Source organism: Ciconia boyciana, chromosome 4 (assembly GCF_034638445.1).
Source record: "Ciconia boyciana chromosome 4, ASM3463844v1, whole genome shotgun sequence".
Classification (NCBI taxonomy): domain Eukaryota; kingdom Metazoa; phylum Chordata; class Aves; order Ciconiiformes; family Ciconiidae; genus Ciconia; species Ciconia boyciana.
Genome location: NC_132937.1, coordinates 9221693 through 9242733, shown reverse-complemented (window position 1 = coordinate 9242733; position 21041 = coordinate 9221693). Strand labels below are relative to the sequence as shown.

At 38.2% G+C, this 21041-nt stretch overlaps 1 protein-coding gene across 7 annotated transcripts in view; it reads left to right on the top strand.

Moving 5' to 3' along the window:
* Nucleotides 1-21041, top strand: part of LOC140650482 (spindlin-Z) — a 104118-nt gene that overhangs the window by 59716 nt on the left and 23361 nt on the right. For 6 of the 7 annotated variants that reach the window (XM_072858774.1, XM_072858776.1, XM_072858775.1 and 3 more), the window contains one exon: nucleotides 6438-6663. The exons of the other annotated variant lie outside the window; for it this stretch is intronic. In XM_072858774.1, coding sequence (XP_072714875.1) covers nucleotides 6612-6663 — 52 coding nt within the window. In that variant the 5' untranslated portion in view covers nucleotides 6438-6611. The remainder of the gene's footprint in view (nucleotides 1-6437; nucleotides 6664-21041) is intronic. 7 annotated transcript variants of the gene reach the window in all.

The window sequence follows — 21041 nt, the reverse complement described above, 5'->3', positions numbered from 1 at the left end:
CAATTTTCAAATGTAGTATGTGAGTTCTGAAAATTAGTCTTGTGAGATGATACTCTTTCAGAAGTTAGGAGTGTGGTCATTGAGCCCCTGAAACTTAATACTAAGCAAGTTCATTAAAATACTATTTTATAATACTGACTAATAAAGTTCTTACTGCTGCCTTTACTGCTACCTGAGTTAAGCGTACACTCCATCTGTAATTATTTCAAAATAAGACCTCTTAAATTATTGCAAAAATAAGACCTTAAATGCTGAATTGAATGAAACAAAAGAGACTGAGTGCTTTAACAATGTATGTCATGAGGAAAATCCATTGGAAATAGAACAAACTATAATGCTTGTCTCAGTAACAACTATATCTTGCTAATTCAAGGGGAAGAATAAGTATGGCAGGAAACATTGGAAATGGTACTTTCAGGATTTCTGTCTCTGTCCTTTTTTTTTTAATGAACTTTAAATGTAGTCTTTGAGGATTACCGTTTACATGTGTTCTCCTAAAACTACACTAATGCTTTAAGATCATGAACCTCATGTTTCACCTGAAATACTATGTCTAACTGCAGCGGAGCTAAGCTAAGGATGTGTGCTGAAAGGTGGTTTAGACAAAACTTGTTCAAACTATTGACTCAGATAGAAGGCTTCTGAAAGGTTAATATCCTTTGTAAAGCTACCTACCTAGTTCCAAAACATTTGGAGTATTACCGAAGGGGGGGAAATGTTGGGATAATTGCTCAGTCGAATATTACTGTTAATAGTTGTTCTTACAATATGTTTTTTGATTTTTTGATTTTTTTTTTTTAGAACTCCTAAATTATATTGACTTCCATAGTTTTATGCTATAATAGGGAGTTCTTGTCTCCAGACCTTCTCAGAAAACTTTTTTTTTTTTGCTCTACAATATGGTAAAATCCTCATCTAATTTATCCATTTGCTTATGCTAAAATTGTTGTTAAAAATGAATTAAATTGCAATGTACTTTCTCTTGCATTCGATGTTGTTGAAACAAAGTTGAAAGATAAAAGTTTACAAAAAGATTAAAAACCTTTTCATTCAGTTCCAGGATCATTATAAAATATTATAATCTGATCCCTAGAATTCATTGAGTGTATGCATGTGCTGAAGATAAAAGCTTGTATTTATCTGAATATAATCTGGTCTGGTTTTCTTCTGGCTTCACTTTTTAAGATGTTTTAACTGTGGTGGTGGTAGAATGTATTTTATTATGCTGGCTTTTACTGAAAACATCTGTATACAGTGCATTGTTTTTCTAGATATTTTCATATTAAAAAGGGAAAGAAAACCAGATGAACTTTAGGTAGCACTTTTTTTTTCCTTTTAGCAGTAATGGTACAGCATTTATAGTCCCGTTGTCAACAAGAGTCACTTGTATAGACACCCTGTCAACAAGGGATGTTTTGTACAAATTTCAGATTATTTCAACCTTCTGTTTAATAATCTACAGTTACATCAATATAGCATCTTAGAGTAAATGTAATTTGCAATTTTTTATATATATATATATATATATACACACACCCCCATGCACAGTTGTATACCAGTACTGCTTGTTTCTGTACACTTCTAGGCAAATAACAATAAATCTATGGATAGAGGAAAAGCTGTAGAGGATATCAGAGGGGAGGGAAAGTAGTGCTTGATTTGGGGTCTGTCAACTGATAAATCCATCACTGAAATGTATTGCTCTTTGTGGTTGTCAGTTGTAAATAATTTTTGTGTTCACAGAGCTAGTTTACTATAATCTGTCTTCCCACAAGTCAGATGTTACTACTCCTACTAAATCCTAGTGTTAGGGGAAAAAAGTTCTTAGTAATTGATATGCCAGATGAGTCTGTAGCATACTTTCATGCAGATTTGGAATTTGAGTGCCTGAATTTTCATATCTCAGGAAAGTGAAAATGTCCAACACAAACTAAAAGCAGGTATATATTTTTATTTTCCCCCCTGTTATTTAGGAGATATTTTAACATTTATTGTCTTGGGGGGAGGGGGGTATACAGAAGACTTGCATAGAGTCACCCATTCTATTCATATGATAAGAATTAGGGAATCTAAATAACAGACCTGCCTCATCCAACTTGTTAGTGCCAAAACCATTATACTACTTCAGCTGCAGTGTATATCAGCAATTCTGAATTGAGTTATGGAAATCAAAATATTATGTACCAAGAAATCTCTTCAACTGGCATATTTCCTTTCAGAATGACTTTCTTCACAGAAGAATAGTCTCACGTGGTTTACAATTAAGGGTTTACAGAGGGGATTAAACTGGTTCATGAGGAAAACTGCATAATCTGTGCTCTGAGTGTACATGCTGGTTTTTCCCTTCTTTTGCCTTTATGCTGGAAAAAAAAAAATAGCTCTATTTTTTTTGTCTTGATATTGTGTCTTCCTCCTTACCCTGATAGCATGATTATACTATTATCATTAAAACTAGTATGATGACTGACAATTTGTAGGCCTTGCTGGTTTTAATCCATCACTTAACCTTTCTTGTGTGAAACATTCCAAAATAATTAGAACAGTATCATACAAAGTATTCATCTAGCTTGCACATTGTTGTTCTGACCTAAGAAAGAAAACACACTGAGGTTCCTTGTTTTTTGGGGGTTTTTTTGGTAAGCAAAACACTTGGGCTGGTGAATAGTTGTAGCTGATGGCTAATGAGAAGAATGTTCTTTAAATGAAACCTGCAACTGAGCTGTTGGTGACCTGTGCAGTCAGGTGTGGGGGCAATCAGTGCCTAACTGGTAGCCTGTGATGCTTTTCTAAAAGGTACGGGTAGTCTGTAAAGGCTATTATAGTGTGTTCTGGATGTGTCAGTTTGGATCAAAAAAAAAGCTATCTGTGTTTTATTTGCTATATGAAAGAACAAAGTATTGGTTTTAGAATTTGTTCACTAAACTTATTAAAAAGGCTGACTTTTTCAGAAGTCATACTGAAATATTTTGAAGTGACTTAGCAGTTTCTCATTTTAAATTGCTCAAATACTAAACTCTAGTGCTGTCAACAGAATTACCCACAAATGTTGATTGTTTCGTAAGTCATCTTATGTACATCCTTCTAACAAGGAATTTCCATTCTTCCTTAACAGTATGGCTTATTGTTACTTAGTATGTCAGAAGCACATTACAAATTTCTTTTGTGTGGAACATGCCATTCTTAAACTTATAAATATTATGAATGACAACAGCACATTTAATGCTATCATATAAATATTCCAAATCCTTAATATGGAAAATTATCGAGAAAAAAAATCAACCCACAAAATTCAAAACCTTTTATTACAAAAAACTTTATTACAAAAAACCAATATATTGTTGTATATTTTTCTGGCTTATTTTAATAAGGCAAACAAGACTTCAAAAATTATTACATATGCTTTAAAGTTCAAGATGTTCTCAAAGTATATCAATTGATCTTCAGAAAATCTCATTTTATCTCTCCTTATTAATGCCTTTAGAACTGTCAGTGTGAAACTGACATGTAAAGAATTCAGAATACTAATTGCAGGAAAATTTTAAGTTTCATTTCCTTTCTGTGAAAATCTTAAGTGTTGAATTAGTGGAAGTTACTTGGCTTAGTTTATAGAAAATGTTTGAATTGCTGAATCAGCTTTTCACTTCAGTAGTCTTGCATCCTTAGGTTCAGAGAGCACAGTGAAATGCTGCTTTAAGTGTTAGCAAATACATTGTGACTTTAAAAGGATTAGGAAGCCTTTTTCCTTCTAAGAGGTATGTCTTTGTTGGCATAGTAGTGATTGGGGAAAGATCATTCCAATAAAATGCTTACTAACTGGTAGAAAGCCAAAACTTGTGTTTCATTTTTCTTTGTAAATATAGCTACTTAACAAAAAAATGAAACTAAAATGTCTATACAATATTTTACAATTTCAGTTTGCTATTGTGACTGACCAATAAACCCCTACAATGGAAGAAGGCTCAGTAGAGATGGGCAAGGGCGATGTGACCATGAAGCTCAGAGAATAATGCAGGGTGTGACTGACCACAGCTGTTGCAAAGAAAGCTGACTTTTAGATGACAGTTGAGTGGATCAACTGGTAGTATAAATGTTTCTCCCAGATTTCATTAAAAGAGTGTGAATGTCTCCCTGAGTTAGCCAGAGCAGCATGGGGGGAGTGAATAGGTGGCTCAGTCCAACATAGAGTATAAAAACTAGACAACTAACAAAAGAATTACTAAGAGAGCAACGGGCTCGAGCTGGCTTCAACCCGTGTATTCCTTCCTGGTGACTGGGGACGCCTAGCATTGTGATGTTGAGCATAGTATAGAGACCAGTAATGGGGATCACATTGGTATTGTGACTGAACTGTGTATATTGCAATATTTTGCTAAGTGTAACTTACACTTGTACTGTGATTTGGTTATATTGCTGGATCGCTCTGCTAAATCAGAAATCCCGTGTAACATCAACTGTCTTCAAAAAAGTAAATTTGATATTAAACATCATGCCCACCATCCATGGAATATATAAAGAGCCTGGTCAGAGAGCATTGGACTCTGGCAACTATGGATTGGAAATCGGAAAAAATCCCCACATGTAATACATACAGATATTATGAAATATTTGCAACTTCCTGGATGACAAGTCAACAGCTTACTGGAAAAGGGTATTTTAATTAAGTGCTGATGTTCTTCATGTGTGTGTGGTTGGGGGTTTTTTGTTGTTTGTTTAGTATAAAAGTATAATGCTAGATTACAGTTGATTCTCTCTAAACCATAATCTCTCATCTCATCTGGAGGAAAAAAAGTTAATTTCTCTTGCATGTGTGCACAGTCCTTGTGAGACTGAATATGGAAGTGTATTTTAAACTATAGTGAAACATTTTTGATGTCTTTGGTATAAAAAATTTTCTTGTGTTCTAGTAAAATAGTTAGGCAAGCTAATTGCTTCCTATTGTTTCTTCAAATGTGTTTTAAACCTTGAATATTGTTCCTCTGGTACTGTTCAGCATTACTGTGTATATAATGGGTAGATTTCAGGAAGAGATGAAATATGGAAAAACTGATAAGTTCCTTGAAATGGATATTTGTTTAATTTCACAAATTCTTATTGCTTCCTGACTGAATGTCTAAAAAGTTAGTTCTTCCAAATATAGCACAGATCTTTCAAAAAACTACAAATTGCCAAATACTTGCTTAAACTAGAAACACCAGAAACTATATTTAATTTTGTTTGCATCTCTATTGCTCTTTATTCCTAGGAATATTCCTCTGCATTGATCTGATATTCCTAGGAGTTAGTGGATGTGATTCTTGGAAGAATTGGCAAAGTGTTAGTAGATATAAATGCATGTTTCAGCATAGCACTTGTACTATACCTCAAGGCATATCCTTGTATATTCAGTTGTTCGGTAAGGCATGAACATAAGGTACACCTTTTCTCGCAGCTGGGTCACTAGTTAGGGGCATTCCTCTGTTTTTTACCCTTTTGTCAAAATTAACAGCGGGTTCCAAAGCCGCTGTTGGGAAGAAAAAAAAGTGAAAGGGAGAAGGCCACTGATGACTGACAGATTACAGAGAACATGATTACAGCAATCACATTTCTTAAGGAAACCAGGCTAAAAGGATGAGCTGACCTAACCTGTTGTTTTAGCCATGTGCAGCATTGAAATGAATGGATTAATTAGGAGAAATGTTTGCTGTCCAGAAACATTAGTCTGAAATAGTTGATCTGTAATTCTTCAAAATTTTAGGTGATAACAAGTGTTTGTAACTTAAATCTTGGAAAAGACTTTAAAGCATTGTCCTCCCATATCTCCCTAATCTAGAGGAATGTGATTACTAAATGTTTCAGGAATCTGAATTTAGGTGTAGCAAATCACCAATGACTTTTGCAGATCTTCTATAAACTAATGACTTAACAATTGGTAGTTTGAGTGTTGCAATAGAATCTGTGGGGTTTTACCTTTTAAGTTTTAAGATTTCTACAGGGTTTTTTAATGTATCTGTAGAGAAGGAATTCTGCTATGTGGGTGTGAAGCATTTTGGTTTGTTTTCTAACAAATTGAAGTAGTTGGTTTGTGCTTTACCTCTGGTGAAGGTAGTGCAGTTTCTTCTGCTTTCAGGCAGGGTTTTTAAAGTAGTAGTCACTCTTTCCTATACTAAGCAAAGTTGTCTTTTTTTTTTTTCAGTTTTTCTTTTTTTAATGAGGTTTTTCTATGTGTATCTGTCTGTGGATGACTTTGATCTGATACACAACTTGCATTGAGAATATGAGGAAAAGTACGAGCCTTAATATTTGGCTGTCTTCTTGCCTACCTGCCCTCTGTTTACTGAATGCGTCCAGAATATGAAGAGAGTTCTCATTGAGCATGAAATAAAAAATATTTTGTTTCACTTCAATTTTTATTTTAACCAGGTCTCAAATCAGACTATACTTTCTGGTTTGTTTTTCAGAGTGATATAATTGAAAGTGCTTCTCCTATATTTGAGGAAGAACAAATTGGTGATTGGATGGTGGATTAATAAGTAGCTGTTGTATTACGAGAGTAAGAAGATATTTTGGGAGTTGGGAAGAACCGGATTTTCACCCTAGTCTAGCAGCTTTGCTGCTCACTTAAACACAGATGAATGAAGACCCCATTTGGAAAATCGCCAGGTCAGCGGTCCAGAGCTGATGCAGGTGAGGTGTTACTGAATTTGGGGGTTTTGTTTGCTGTTTGTCAGTGGGTAAAAAAGTGTCCTTATTTTATAGATTTTCTTATGTACTCATGGCTTTATGAAGCTGTTATTGTTTGTTTGTGGTTGTGGGGGTTTCTTTGTGTTTTTTTTTCTTAGATAAGAATTATTGCTTTAATTATAGAAACTGTGGAATTGAAAGGATATACATAAATTTAATTAAGCTGTACAGACTTACATATAAGAAGTTGTACAGGTTTTGGCTGGCATGGAGTTAACTTTCTTCATAGTAGCTTGCATGATGCTATGTTTTGGATTTGTGCTGAAAACAGTGTTGATAACACGCTGATGTTTTAGTTATTGCTGAGCAGTGCTTACACAGTGTCAAGGTCTTCTCTTTCTCATGCTGTCCCCCTGCAGCAAGTAGGCTGGGGGTGCACAAGAAGTTGGGAGGGGACACAGCTGGGACACCTTACCCCAAATGACCAAAGGGATATTTCATACCATAGACTTACACTTTAAGGGGAAAATTTATCTTTTGCTCATCTCAGAAGTGCTGGAAAATAAACAGTAACATATTCACCATATATTTATAACTTGCTGTAAAATTTTTAATGATTTTATAGAAATTGATCAGATAGTAATTGTGAAAGCACATCTCAGAAGCATTTTGGAAAGGTTTTTATAAATGTACACAGAGATTATTGCTACATTGTGTGTTTTGTAAATTGAAATAATTAGTCAAAGTATTTTAAAGAATTCTTTATTTGAAGAAACTCAAAATATGAGTAACCACTTAGCCTTTTATGACTGGTTAGGCTAATTCGAAGTTTTGCAGCTCAATAGACTAATGAATCTCAGTAAATCTTGTGGACTCTGTAGTAAGAATTATCAGCAATGACACAACAAAAAAATCAAGTTACCAGTCAAGAATTGTCTGTATGCTGGTATTTGGTCTTGTATAAACTAAGCCAGACTGCTTTAGCTGTACATTCTGTTTGGACTAGTGTGCAGGACAGACTAGAAATTATCAATTGCAAGTTAAGAATTCTACAGTCCAGCATTTTGTGGATAAAAACGTTTGTATTGGGTTTACGTGGCAAGGTTTTGGTAGCAGGGGGGCTACAGGGGTGGCTTCTGTGAGAAGATGCCAGAAGCTCCCCCCATGTCCGAGAGAGCCAGTGCCAGCCAGCTACAAGACCAATCCGCCACTGGCTAAGGCTGAGCCAATCGGCGACGGTGGTAGTGCCTCTGTGATAACATATTTAAGAAGGAGGGGGGGAACCCTGCGCGGAACAATAGTAGCGTAGAGAGAGGAGTGAGAATATGTGAGAGAGAAACAACTCTGCAGACACCAAGGTCAGGGAAGAAGGAGGGGGAGGAGGCGCTCCAGGCGCCAGAGCAGAGATTCCCCTGCGGCCCTTGGTGAAGACCATGGTGAGGCAGGCTGTCCCCCTGCAGCCCATGGAGGTCCACGGTGGAGCAGATATGCACCTGAAGCCCGTGGAGGACCCCACTCCAGAGCAGGTGGATGTGCCCTGAAGGAAGCTGAGAGCCCGTGCTGGTGCAGGCTCCTGTCAGGAGTTGTGACCCCGTGGGGGACCCACGCTGGAACAGTTTGTGAAGGACTGCAGCCCGTGGGAAGGATTCACGTTGGAGAAATTCGTGGAGGACTGTCTCCCATGGGAGGGACCCCATGCTGGAGCAGGGGAAGGGTGTGAGGAGTCCTCCCCCTGAGGAGGAAGGAGCGGCAGAGACAACGTGTCATGAACTGACCGCAACCCCCATACCCGTCCCCCTGTGCCACTGCGGGGGGAGGAGGTAGAGAATTCGGGAGTAAACTTGAGCCTGGGAAGAAGGGGGGGGGGGGGGGGGGTGTTTTAAGATTTGGTTTTATTTCTCATTATCCTACTCTGATTTGATTGGCAAGAAATTAAGTTAATTTCCCCAAGTCGAGTCTGTCTTGCCCGTGACAGTAATTGGTGAGTGATCTCCCTGTCCTTAGCTCAACCCACAAGCCTTTCATCATATTTTTCTCTCCCCTGTCCAGCTGAGGAGGGGTGTGATAGAGCGGCTTTGATGGGCACCTGGTGTCCAGCCAGGGTCAACCCACCACAACGTTGAAAGTGAATGCTGTTCATTCATTCCTGTTTAATTATTTGCTTTTTAGTTGAACTTAGCTGAGTAATGTAGCTTTCTTTGTAGTTGTTTTTTCTCTTCTGGAATTACTTCATGTTCTTTGGCAGGGGGAAATGATGCCCTTCCTATTTTGTACTGCAAAACTCACTAGTGACCTGCACGGTGAAAAACTTTGTAGACAAATGGTGCAGCACATCATCTAACCCTGACCATCGTTTATTGGTGCTTTCCAAAAAATCTCATGAAACCAAATCAGTTTGATATAAAATTGGGAAAGCTCAATTATTTTTTTTAATACCCAAGTGATAGTCCATTATGGTGCTTTTAAATACTTGCCCATTTCATTCAGAAGTGAAGCAACTGATATTGGAAGATTTCTTTGTAACCTTTTGGTTTCAAAACCAGAGTTTAAAAGACATTTTTACTTGTCACTAGCTTGCATTAATGTTAGCTTGCTGTCACTCATTTGAAACATCTAGCGATTTCAAAGATAGTTCCTGAAAATATTTTTAATAGATAGTTTTAAAGAAGAAACCCAGTGCAGAGTTTTAGACATTTGCTTCAATGACTTTTCAGCCAACTGATATGAGTCATCCTTCTTCTTGATGCTACCAGAGTATTTGTGGAAGGAGAATTTTATTTGTAATAGAAAAGAAGAGAAAGTAGGCTTTGACCTGGTACTTAATATCACTGTGGTTGACTTCTAAGCATTAGCTGGGTACTGTGAGAGTTCAAAAAAATTTAGACATTAGGTTTTTAAAGGTAACTTTTAGAAGAATTTTGTCTAACAATCTAATTGTTACATACAATGAACAATAACATTACAGCAGATTTGAGGTATCACAGTGTGACCTTAATGTAGAGGGTGATTTTTGTGAATAAAAATAGGTAATTTTACTTTTTGAGTAGAAAATGTCACTTTTTCCTCTTAATTAAAAAAATTTAAAAATACTTGTTTTAGATGGTCATACTTTCCATTGTTGTTATATTTTATACTATATTTTGCACCATGCAAAATCATTATAGTTGACACTCAGATTTCTTTAGATGCCATTTTTTCTTTTTAATATCCCTACACAACAGTTAATATTTAGGTCTTTTTTCTGTATGAAGTTTGTTTAATCTTAACTGAGGAGTCCTTAATTTATCCTCATGTCTGATTAATGTAGTATCACTGTCTTTTTGATACACGTCTCCAAGTCGTATACGTTTGGTCAGTCTCAACTCTTGACATAGTTATTTGTTGTCTAGGCTTGGGTGTTGCCAGCTTCCAACATCTGGATATATATTCTTGAATATATATTCTGACCTTGCTGTTGTTGCTGCTTCTGCTGGTCATATTTCATGGGCTGTGGGTAGTTGGCCTTTATTGCTTTTTGGAAAAGAAAAAAAAAAAACAAAACAACAAACCAAAAACCTCCATCGCCACATAAGTTTTTGGTTTTTGTTATCTGCTGTATGTTTTCTAATTATAGATGTATATTAGGAAAGAGTATATCAGGTATCCATTATTGGGAGACTGTATAACCAACTCTATAATGTTTTTGTGTGTGTGTGTTGGGTTGTTGTTTGTTTTGTTTTTTTTTTTAAAACATACAACTACTGAGCAGGAAAGACAGAACCCTTGTTTATCATCATAGTTTCACAGATAGTGGTCAAATTCTTTGAAAAGAACAGCAAAAGCAGTAATTGATTTCATCAGAGTTTATAAAATTAAGATTTTTGAAGGCTGAAAGAAAGACCTTGCAATGTGATATAAATTAAAATTATAGTGAGTTCATTGTATAGTGAGTTCATTGTATTTTATTAACATAATTAAAAAAAAAACTGGGAGAGAAAAAGATATCAAAAGCACAACTAGGTCAAGTGACAAGGAGCTGGAATTAGAAATCCAAATCAGTAGTAAAGACTTAGATGTGGTAACTTCTTTGAAAAAGCTAGTTTTCCTCTGTCCTGTCTGCCTGCCTTCAAAGGAAAGGCTTTTATTTGCTGTAAAGTAGGTTTAAAAGAGGAGAAAAATACATTTGACTAAAATATCCAGGTTTTTGAAGTCTGCCTCTACTGGGAAACAGACTTAATAGTTCCATCTTGAGAAATAAAGGATAACACTGAAGATGGAGAAACAAAGGGAAGCCAAACCTGTTTCTTATTTTTTCACAACAGTAGAGTGTGTGTCTGCAGCCTCAATGATTTTGTTAAAATATAGAGCAGCTTTCCAGGATATAGTTTCAGTAGATCAGCCAGCTGCTTTGTGCTTGGCATTGTGCCTGTGCTTCTAATTAGTGCATGGTTCTCCCCAGTATAGGTGAATCCTGATATATTTTTTTTTCATTAACATAATCTAATATAATTGTCTGTAAGATAAATTGTGATTACCCTTGTTGTGTTTACATTTATATTTTGTCTTTTTGAGTCTACTGATCACTTGTTTTATGCTGTAGTAGTGTAAGACATGGTCCTTTACAGTCTTTCCTAGCTGTTACTAGTACTGTCCTTGTGAATTAAGAAGAGATCCCACTCCCAGATGTGACTTACTTAAAAATGCAATGAAATCTTTTGGCAGAGTCGGGAATTCATTTTACCACTCTTCTCCTGGTCTGGTTTCCCAAGCTCTTAAAGTTGACATCGGACAATATTAGGTGTGAATAAGCATGTCTGTGGAATTTTTAGGTCCCTCAAAATAATTCTGAAAGAGCCATCAGATCAAGAATAATTCTCATGTGATTATATGGTGTTTCCACAGCAGATTCTGAAATATAATTTTTAAATGTCCAGCTTTTGCTGCCTGTCATAAAGACAGGGGATATTCTGAGAAATAAGAAGCTGCAGTGTGTTTTGAAGAGTCCATCTAATTTTGATGGACTGAATGGAGAGTACCATCTGATATGATAACAATTTAACATTGCTAGTAGCTTTCTCCCATCCTTCTTCCTATTCTCTCCTCCTACCTCCCCCAGTTGAAATGTGTGTATGCCCCCTTAGAGTCCACACCCTCAAAGAATGTTTATTTTATTTCTGTGTTGTCTTACCCTTTTTCTCTGTGAGAGTAAGGTAGAAGCATTCAGAAACATGGCTCCTAGTTTTGCTATTGAATTTAACAGTCTATTTTAAGGATACATTAGGCAGAATTAATTAAGGCTCAAAAAAACACAGGCCAACTGACAATTAAATGCTTAATTCTTTTGTTCTTGACTGGTAGTTAGGAGTTTGTGTTGACTTTTTATTATGGAAAATATTTAATTTTGTGGTCATAAGAGATTGAGCCATAAATATTTTCTCCTTCCTCAGATCTATCAAAGTTTGACTCTTTGCTGCTTATTATGAAGAAGCATAAAACAAATCCAATCACTGTGTGTGTGTGGGGGGGGGTTTGTTGCTGTTGTTCAGTATTAACTTCTGGTTTTATATTCATGGCAACTTAGTTGTACAGAGTTTATTTTGAATCATGTCTAAAACATGGAATTTCATGGAATGTGCTAGTTAGTAGTACTTGTCGTTCCATAGTCAGAAGGAGGTAAAGGGTATGAACTTAAATCCATTCAATTACATTCATGCTATACAGAATCTGATAACTCTCCATTATTGTTCTCTAATTACTGTTAACATCTTTGAATTCACATTATTACAAACCATGCTTGACCCCGAAACACTTGATACACTAATTTTTCACTTGAAAGATTTGTGTGAACGTATTGCCCTTGACATTGTTGGGAAGTTTTTAAATGTCTTTCTTTGAATTGGGCACTTGACTAATGCTAGTTACATGTCTATCACATGCCATTTAGGTGGTATTAGAGGTTTTCAGGATAATTTGTGTAAGCAAAGTTGCTGTTTTGCTTGTTATGTTTGTCATTCTCTGATAAAGGGGATGATCAGCAACATAGTTTTTAACATATGTTAAAAACTAATATATTAAAATATTTTTATTTGCTCTCAAATGTCTTAAGTCATTAAGACATAGTAATACTTACAACATCATACACTAACAAATAAATATCTCTGTAAAGAAACTGTACAAGCTGTTTGGAATTTTAAATTGAGAAAGAAAAGTCCTCTGCGCAGCTGATTTGTTGCCTTAGTAAGATAAGGTTTATGTTGTGTTGTGAGTTTATTTCTTCCTTTAATCTTGGGGGAAAAAAAACTAAATACACCGGACTAAAGATATCCTAAAGCATCAGAACTCTAGTATTCCAATTAATCTTCAAATTCCTGTAGGGAAAATAAAAACAGAACAGCATTTCTATTGTGAATTTCTTCTAATGAGCTATACCACTTAAAGGAATAGTGCTTGCAACCATTCAAAGACTGCTTCACATGCAAACACTTATCTTCCCATGGGTCAGACAATATTTCACAAATAAGAGGTGAAAGTAATGGAGGTCCTTTTTGGTTTGTAACTATTCCTGTAAATATAACTGTTGGCAGTGGTGGTTCGCCATGTTTTTACCACCAATACATGGTGCTTGCATGGTGTGCATCTAATTACTTGTCTGATTACTAATGTTGTGTCCTGGTTTTGGCTGGGCTAGAGTTAATTTTCCTCCTAGTAGCTGGTATAGTGCTGTGTTTTGGATTTTAGTATGAGAATAATAGTGATAACACACTGATGTTTTGGCTGTTGCTAAAGGGTGTTTACACTAGTCAAGGACTTTTCAGCTTCCCATGCTCTACCAGGTGCACAAGAAGCTGGGAGGGAGCACAGCCGGGACAGCTGACCCCAAATGACCAAAGGGCTATTTCATACCATATGACTATTCCATACCATATGATGTCATGCCCAGTATATAAACTGGGGGAGTTGCCCAGGGGGTAGTGATTGCTGCTTGGGGACTGGCTGGGCGTCGATTGGCAGGTGGTGAGTGGTTGCATCACTTTTTTCCCTGGGTTTTGTTCCTCCCTCTCTCATTGTTTTTCTTTTCATTACAATTTATTATTATTATATTTTTTTCTTTTTCCCACTTATTAAACTGTTCTTATCTTAACCCACAAGTTTTCTTACTCTTGCTCTTCTGATTCTCTCCCCCATCCCACTGGGGGGGGAGAGTGAGCGAGCGGCTGTGTGGTGCTTAGTTGCCAACTGAAGCTAAACCACAATGTGTTGGAACATAGACTGGAGCATTGAGCTATGATTAATGGGATGAAATTTAACAAGTTGAAATGCTGGATTCTGCATCTATTGTAGTGTCGTGGTTTAACACCAGCTGGCAAGTAAGCACCACACAGCCCCTCGCTCACTCCCCCCTGGTGGGCTGGGGGGGAGAATCGGAAGAGTAAAAGTAAGAAAACTCGTGGGTTGAGATAAAAACAGTTTAATAGGGAAAGCAAAAGCCATGCATGCAAGCAAAGCAAAGCAAGGAATTCATTCACTCCTTCCCATGGGCAGGCAGGTGTTCAGCCATCTCCAGGAAAGCAGGGCTCCATCATGCGTAATGGTTACTTGGGAAGACAAAGGCCATCACTCCGAATATCCCCCCCTTCCTTCTTCTTCCCCAGGTTTATATACTGAGCATGACGTCATATGGTATGGAATAGCCCTTTGGTCAGTTTGGATCAACTATCCTGGCTGTGTCCCCTCCCAGCTTTTTCTGCACCTGGCAGAGCATGGGAAGCTGAAAAGTCCTTGACTAGTGCAGCAACAACTAAAACATCCCTGTATTATCAACACTGTTTTCAGCACAAATCCGAAACATAGCCCCATACCAGCCACTATAAAGAAAATTAACTCTATCTTAGCTGAAACCAGGATGTGTAGTCAATCAGATGCAGTGTTTTACAGGTATACATGGAAGGTCGGTCTGATCTAAATTTTTAGATGTGGGAAGTATACTAGACCTGGTGCAAGGCTGGGACTTAGGTAAAGTTGATAAGGGGGATTCAGACTGTAATGTGGAACATCTAATAAATTATTGTCTGTGGGAGAGAAGCACAGGTTGGAGAAATGTGTAAGCTCATTCAGGTTGTTCTCAAAACATCTTAAACTACTAGTAGAAGTGTGATAAGAAGTGCCCTCACATGAACTATCCTCATTATAATACTGAAAGTCACACCCCTTGAGCTGGAGACCCCGGCCCAAGCAGAGACCCCTTACCTTTGACCATGCATAGACTATAAAAGTAGTACTGTAGCTTTAAGTTGAAATAAGAGACATGTAGACCACTAGAAAACTGCTTTGTGTAATTACTTATGCATATGTATAACTAGACTGTATATAAATACTGTACCTGTATGAGCGAGTGGTGTGCTAGCTTTGTGAAGCTACCACCTAGCACCTGGTCTTACGCAAAACTTGAAATAAACTGATATCTCAGCTCTGTGTGCATATTGGGTGTTGTACACCGGGTAACGAACTCTGTGAGACAACGCTAAGACGGAGTAATGCCAGGCACAAGTATAAATTGGGAGAGGAGTGGCTGGAGAGCAGCCCTGCAGCAAGGGATGTGGGGGTGCTGGTTGACAGCAGGCTCAAAAGAGGTGATTTCCAGCTGTATTTAGTATTGGTGCGGCCTCACCTCGAGTATTGTGTGCAGTTCTTGGCCCCACAATTTAAGAAGGATGTTAAGGTACTTGAATGCGTCCAGAGGAGGGCAACAAAGCTGGTGGAAGGGCTGGAAGGCATGTCCTATGAGGAGCGGCTGAGGACTCTGGGTTTGTCTAGTTTGGAGAAAGGGAGACTGAGGGGTGACCTCATTGCTCTCTACAGCTTCCTGAAGAGGGGAAATGGAGAGGGAGGTGCTGATCTCTTCTCTCTGGTATCCTGTGACAGGACACATGGGAATGCTTCAAAGCTGCGTCAGGGTGTTATCCCACAAGTGTGAGGTCGATTACCTGGTGTGTGAGATGCCAATATACACCCAGGGCAGAGGTATTTTATTTCATGTCTGCACGGAAATGGGTGCTAGGTGGTCATTCCACAAGGCTAGCACAAAGTTCGGTCACACAGATACAGTATTTATACAGTCCAGTTATGCATATGCATAAGTAATTACACAAAGCAGTTTTCTATTGGTCTACATTTATCTTATTTCAACTTAAAGCTACAGTGCTACTTTTATAGTCTGTGCATGGTCAAAGGTAAGGGGTCTCCAGCTTAAGGGGTGTGATTTTTAGTATTATAATGAGGATAGTTCATGTAAGGGTGCTTCTTATCACACTTCTGCTAGCAGTTTCAGATTGTCCAAAAACATCTTAATTAGCTTGCATATTTCTCCAGGATGTGCTTTACTCCTGAGGACAGTAATTTTTGATTAGACATTCTGTGTTCCAGTCTAAATCCCCCTTATCAACTTACCTAAGTACCAGCCTTCCACCAGCTCCTGTTACACTACAGTTCCCCCCTTTGAGACTATGAGACTTTTCTTCATAGTCCTCATATGTCTCATTAATATTATATAATTTCGAGCAGTAACTTATACAATTGGTCATCTAACACACTTTAAGGCACAACTAACAACAATACAGATTAATTATCATGATGAGTACAATTATAATTATCATTTGAAGTAAACTTGCCAACCATCCAGTTAGGGAGAATCCAAAACTTTGTAATATTTTGTTTAGAGGCCTGAATATCTCTACTTGATTTTGCCACTTGTTTTATTTCATCTATTTGTTGGTCTAAATGTTCAGTTATATTGGGGATATGGATGCAACGACCTTTGTTTTTCAGATTTAGGTACCCACATACCCCGTCTTCATGTAGTAATATTAAATCTAAGGTTAGCCTGTTCTGCAATGTCATCTTTGAAGTTTCCTTTGAGTGTTTTAAATCCTGTAATCCTGCTCTGGTTGCATTCGCTAATAGTTCTACTTGTCCTGTTAGATTGTACAACCACATTTGACTCTGAAAGGAGGTAATTTGGAGACTGAAGAAAGCTTCAGTTTAAATCTAAAGTTAAAATTCCCCGCTCGAGGGGATCGGCTGCAGATTTAGGTAATGGTGAACAGGCCATTACACTGCTGACATTATGGATTCTTCCAAAGGATTGGACAAGTTTTAAGACTAGATTTCTGTTACAAAAAGTAAAGGCTAGGTTAATCAATGTCAGAGATACAATTTTCATTGAAACCATGCTAAATTAATAACACTTTCCGAGAGTGTCCTAGGATTAATTTCAATAGTGGTTTTCTAAAAGGAAAACCTTGATACAATTCATCGACAGTCCCTGGTTAGTTGGAGTTTCAGTTCTCCTGTTGGCATGGAGGTCCGCTTGTCCTGGTCTGGTGCCTTCTTTACTCTAGTATGATGAATCCAGGAGTCAATCCCATTCACTTTTACTGCTGTATAAGTTTTTAATAGCACTGTATAAGGTCCTTTCCACTTTTCTTTCAAGGGCTCATCTTTCCAGGTTTGTACGTAGACCGACCGTGTCTCCTGGCTGGAATGGGTGTACTGGAGTGTCCAAGGGAATGGGAGTTTTCTGGTTTAGGTACCTATGCAGGGAGGATAAATTCTGCGAGAGAGAGATCAAATACTCTTTAATTACAGCCTGTCCCTTTATATGCATTTGGTCTCCCTTTGTGGTTAAATGATTGGTTGGATATGGTTTCCCATACAGGATCTCAAATGGACTCACACCTTCCCTAGCTCTGGGTGTAATTCGTACTCTCATTAATGCCATGGGTAGAATATCTACCCATTTCATTTGAGTTCCCTGACACACTTCAGAAATCTGCCTTTTTAGAGTTTGATTCATTCTTTCTACTTTGCCGCTGGACTGTGGCCTCCAAGGGGTATGCAAATCCCATTTAATGTCTAGAAATCTAGAAACTCCCTGCGCTGTTTCTGCAATAAAGTGGGGTCCGTTATCGGAGGATATACCTTCTGGAACACCATATCTGGGAATAATTTCTTTCAATAAAATTTTAATCACTTCCCTAGCCTTGTTAGTGTGACAAGGGAATGCTTCAGGCCAACCAGGAAAGGTGTCTACCATTACCAATAAACATTTATACAGATTACACCTTGGCAATTCCGTAAAATCTATTTGCCAGTATTCCCTGGGAGTTATTCCTTGTTTTACAACTCCTCCCATGATTTCCTTTGCAATTTTGGGGTTATTGGCGCAACAGATAGCACACTTTTTGACTATTATATCCCCTAGGCTTTGCATTCTTGGCCCAATGACGTGTCTTTTGGCAATTAGTACTAATGCATCTGCTCCCGAGTGTGTTTCTTGGTGCAGTTTCTTGAGTAGAATTTCCATCATCTTTTCAGAAATTAATAATTGCTTCAGTGGTGTCACCCACCAACCCTGATCGTTTTTGGAACAATCTAATTGCCCTGCCAATTGATTTTCCTTCTCAGTATATTGTGGGGGCAATAATTCCAAATGGGGTACTGGAATTAAAGCTTCTTCAAATTTCGATTTCTGTAATGCTGCTTCCTTTGCTAGCTGGTCTGCTTTTCAAGTTCCCTTTGTGATTTCACTGTTTCCCTTCTGATGTGCTTAACAATGCATTATAGCAACCTTCTTAATTTGAAGGAGTCTGAATCCCCCTTATCAACTTTATGTAAGTCCCAGCCTTCCACCAGCTCCTGATTGACTACAGAGGGAGGTTCAGACTTGACACTAGGAAGCATTTCTTTACCGAGAGGGTGGTCAAACACTGGAACAGGCTTCCTAGAGAGGTGGTCGATGCCCCAAGCCTGTCACTGTTTAAAAGGCATTTGGACAGTGCCCTTAATAAGATGCTTTAAGTTTTGGTCTGCCCTGAATTGGTCAGGCAGTTGGACTAGATGATCGTTGTAGGTCCCTTCCAACTGAAAAAATAGTCTATTCTATTCTGTACTGCCTTTTTGTGCTATCTCTGGACTTTAGTGTAAGCACCTATTAGGGAAATAGTCTTTCACGTGCTTCTGTTATACAGATAGGAATATGTACAAGTTATTGATGCAATTTCGAGGGTAAGAATACTGTTTAGAGTATAGTCTTCAAATGTAAAACCAGTTTCCTGAGGTATAAAAACTGCGTTTGCTTGATATTTTTAATATCTGTAATTATCTTGGCTAGTATTTAAAAGCATTATTTTAGATGTTTTTTATAATGAATGGGAGAAAAAGCAGTTTTAGGCAGCTCTGGTATGGTACTGCCATTTTACTCGGACGTCATATTAGTGTGGTGGAAAATTATTAATATTTAAGATTTGAGAGGTCTGGCTAAGAAGTTTATCCTAACAAAAGGAAAATTCTTTTCGTCTAAAAGCTAGCAGTCTGTGATTGTTTCCAACCCTTGCTTCTGAGCTAAGATAATACTGGATGTGCCACTCCTAGAGGCTCTACCAAGAGCCATCTCTCCATAGGGTGAATTGTGGCAGTTAACAAGCTACTTAAGGAGTCCATCCCTCCCAGGCATGGGTACTTGGCCTTATTAACATATAAATGTTTTTCTGGAGTCCATTCTTCCCAAGAATGCACACCTGGCTTTGTTAACATTAGAATGATTTTCCTCACCTCTTTACTTTCTTTGAAAGAGTATATAAGTGAGGTCTCTGCAACCACTTGTCAGAGAACATGGGCGCAGAGGGGGAAATGCTGCCTGAATGCTCTCTCACTCTGATCATAGTTAATAAAGCTTCTGTCTGACCTGTCTTAAATTGTACTTGCATTATCCTGATATTCTCTGACATTAGTTTTCCTGTGAGTGAAAGGGTATCAGGCAGGGAAATTTGGTGTATTTTATGTTTAACTACTCCACTAATGCAAGTGCTAAATGAAGCTTTGTTACATGTGCTTGAACTGTGTAAGCACTTTGTTTCTGATGCTTTATAATTGGACTTGTGTTGATTTCAAAATCCTCACTAATGATTGCAAGGCTTATTGGTGTACTGCTTTAGTAGTAATGAAAATGCTTTCCAGTGTGAGAAATAAAGTAGTATTGTTGTCATCTTAAACACTCCCCCCATCCCCCACCTTTGAAGTTTAGATACAGTTCAAATCTGGATGCTGTTGAACTTGGACCATACAAGTACTTTGTAGAGTTCTTGTGTTTTTTTCGTTTACAATGGAAAAGCTATATTGCTGAGTTAATTTGCCTGAATAAAGATAGTTTCAGGCAGGCAGATTCATTGGGTAATTTTGGTTTTGGCCTTACTCTGTAGGGATGTCGTGGTTTAACCCCACCCGGCAACTAAGCACCATGCAGCTGCTTGCTTGCTTCCCCCACCCAGTGGGATGGGGGAGAGAATCAGAAGAGTAAAAGTGAGAAAACTTGTGGGCTGAGATAAAGACAGTTTAATAGGGAAAGCAAAAGCCGCACATGCAAGCAAAGCAAAGCAAGGAATTCCTTCACTACTTCCCATTGGCAGGCAGGTGTTCAGCCATCTCCAGGAAAGCAGGGCTTCATCACGTGTAACGGTTACTTGGGAAGACAAACGCCATCACTCCGAATGTCCTCCCCTTCTTCTTCCCCCAGCTTTATATGCTGAGCATGACATCATATGGTATGGATTATCCCTTTGGTCAGTTGGGGTCAGCTGTCCCAGCTGTGTCCCCTCCCAACTTCTTGCACACCCCCAGCCTACTCGCTGGTGGGGTGGTGTGAGAAGCAGAAAAGGCCTTGACTCTGTGTAAGCACTGCTCAGCAATAGCTAAAACATCCCTGTATTATCAACACTGTTTTGTTGCCGTGAAAAGCCGAAATCAGGACTCAATAGTCGGGATGACTATTAAGCAGGTATTCTTTATTGCAGCGCTGGGCAGCACTGGGGATCGCTCTGCCACAAGTGCTCCGCCAGGTCAGCACAACACATCAGTTCATATACAGAAAAATCATACATATTCATCAGATTTCCTGAAAAGGGCAGTTTTATGGTGATGAGTTCCTGGAATTCATTTACATAGTCCAAGCATGCGCAGTAAAATTAGGGTTAGGGTCTTTTCACCTTCCCGGTGGTCTTCCATAGTCTTCCTCACGTTGTCCACTAGTTGAACTTTGGGCTTCCTGTGTCCATATATAGTCATTGAATTAGCTCATCAGTCCTTTGGCCTCGGAATGTTACAAAGGGGTCGATTTAAGCTAGTTCTTTGGTGCCTATCTTTGGCACAATGGTCCTGAGTTCCTGTTATCAGTGATTTAATTAGGAAGCCTAACGAGCTTGCTCAAGGCCTGTTTAGTCCTATCAGGTAAGAAGTTACAGGAAATGTCCTATCATCAACTCTGCTCAGCAGGTAACTAAAACTATCTTTGCAGGGGAAGAAAACAAAAGAGAACAAGGATGCAAGTGAAACTAAAAAAATGCAAGTCT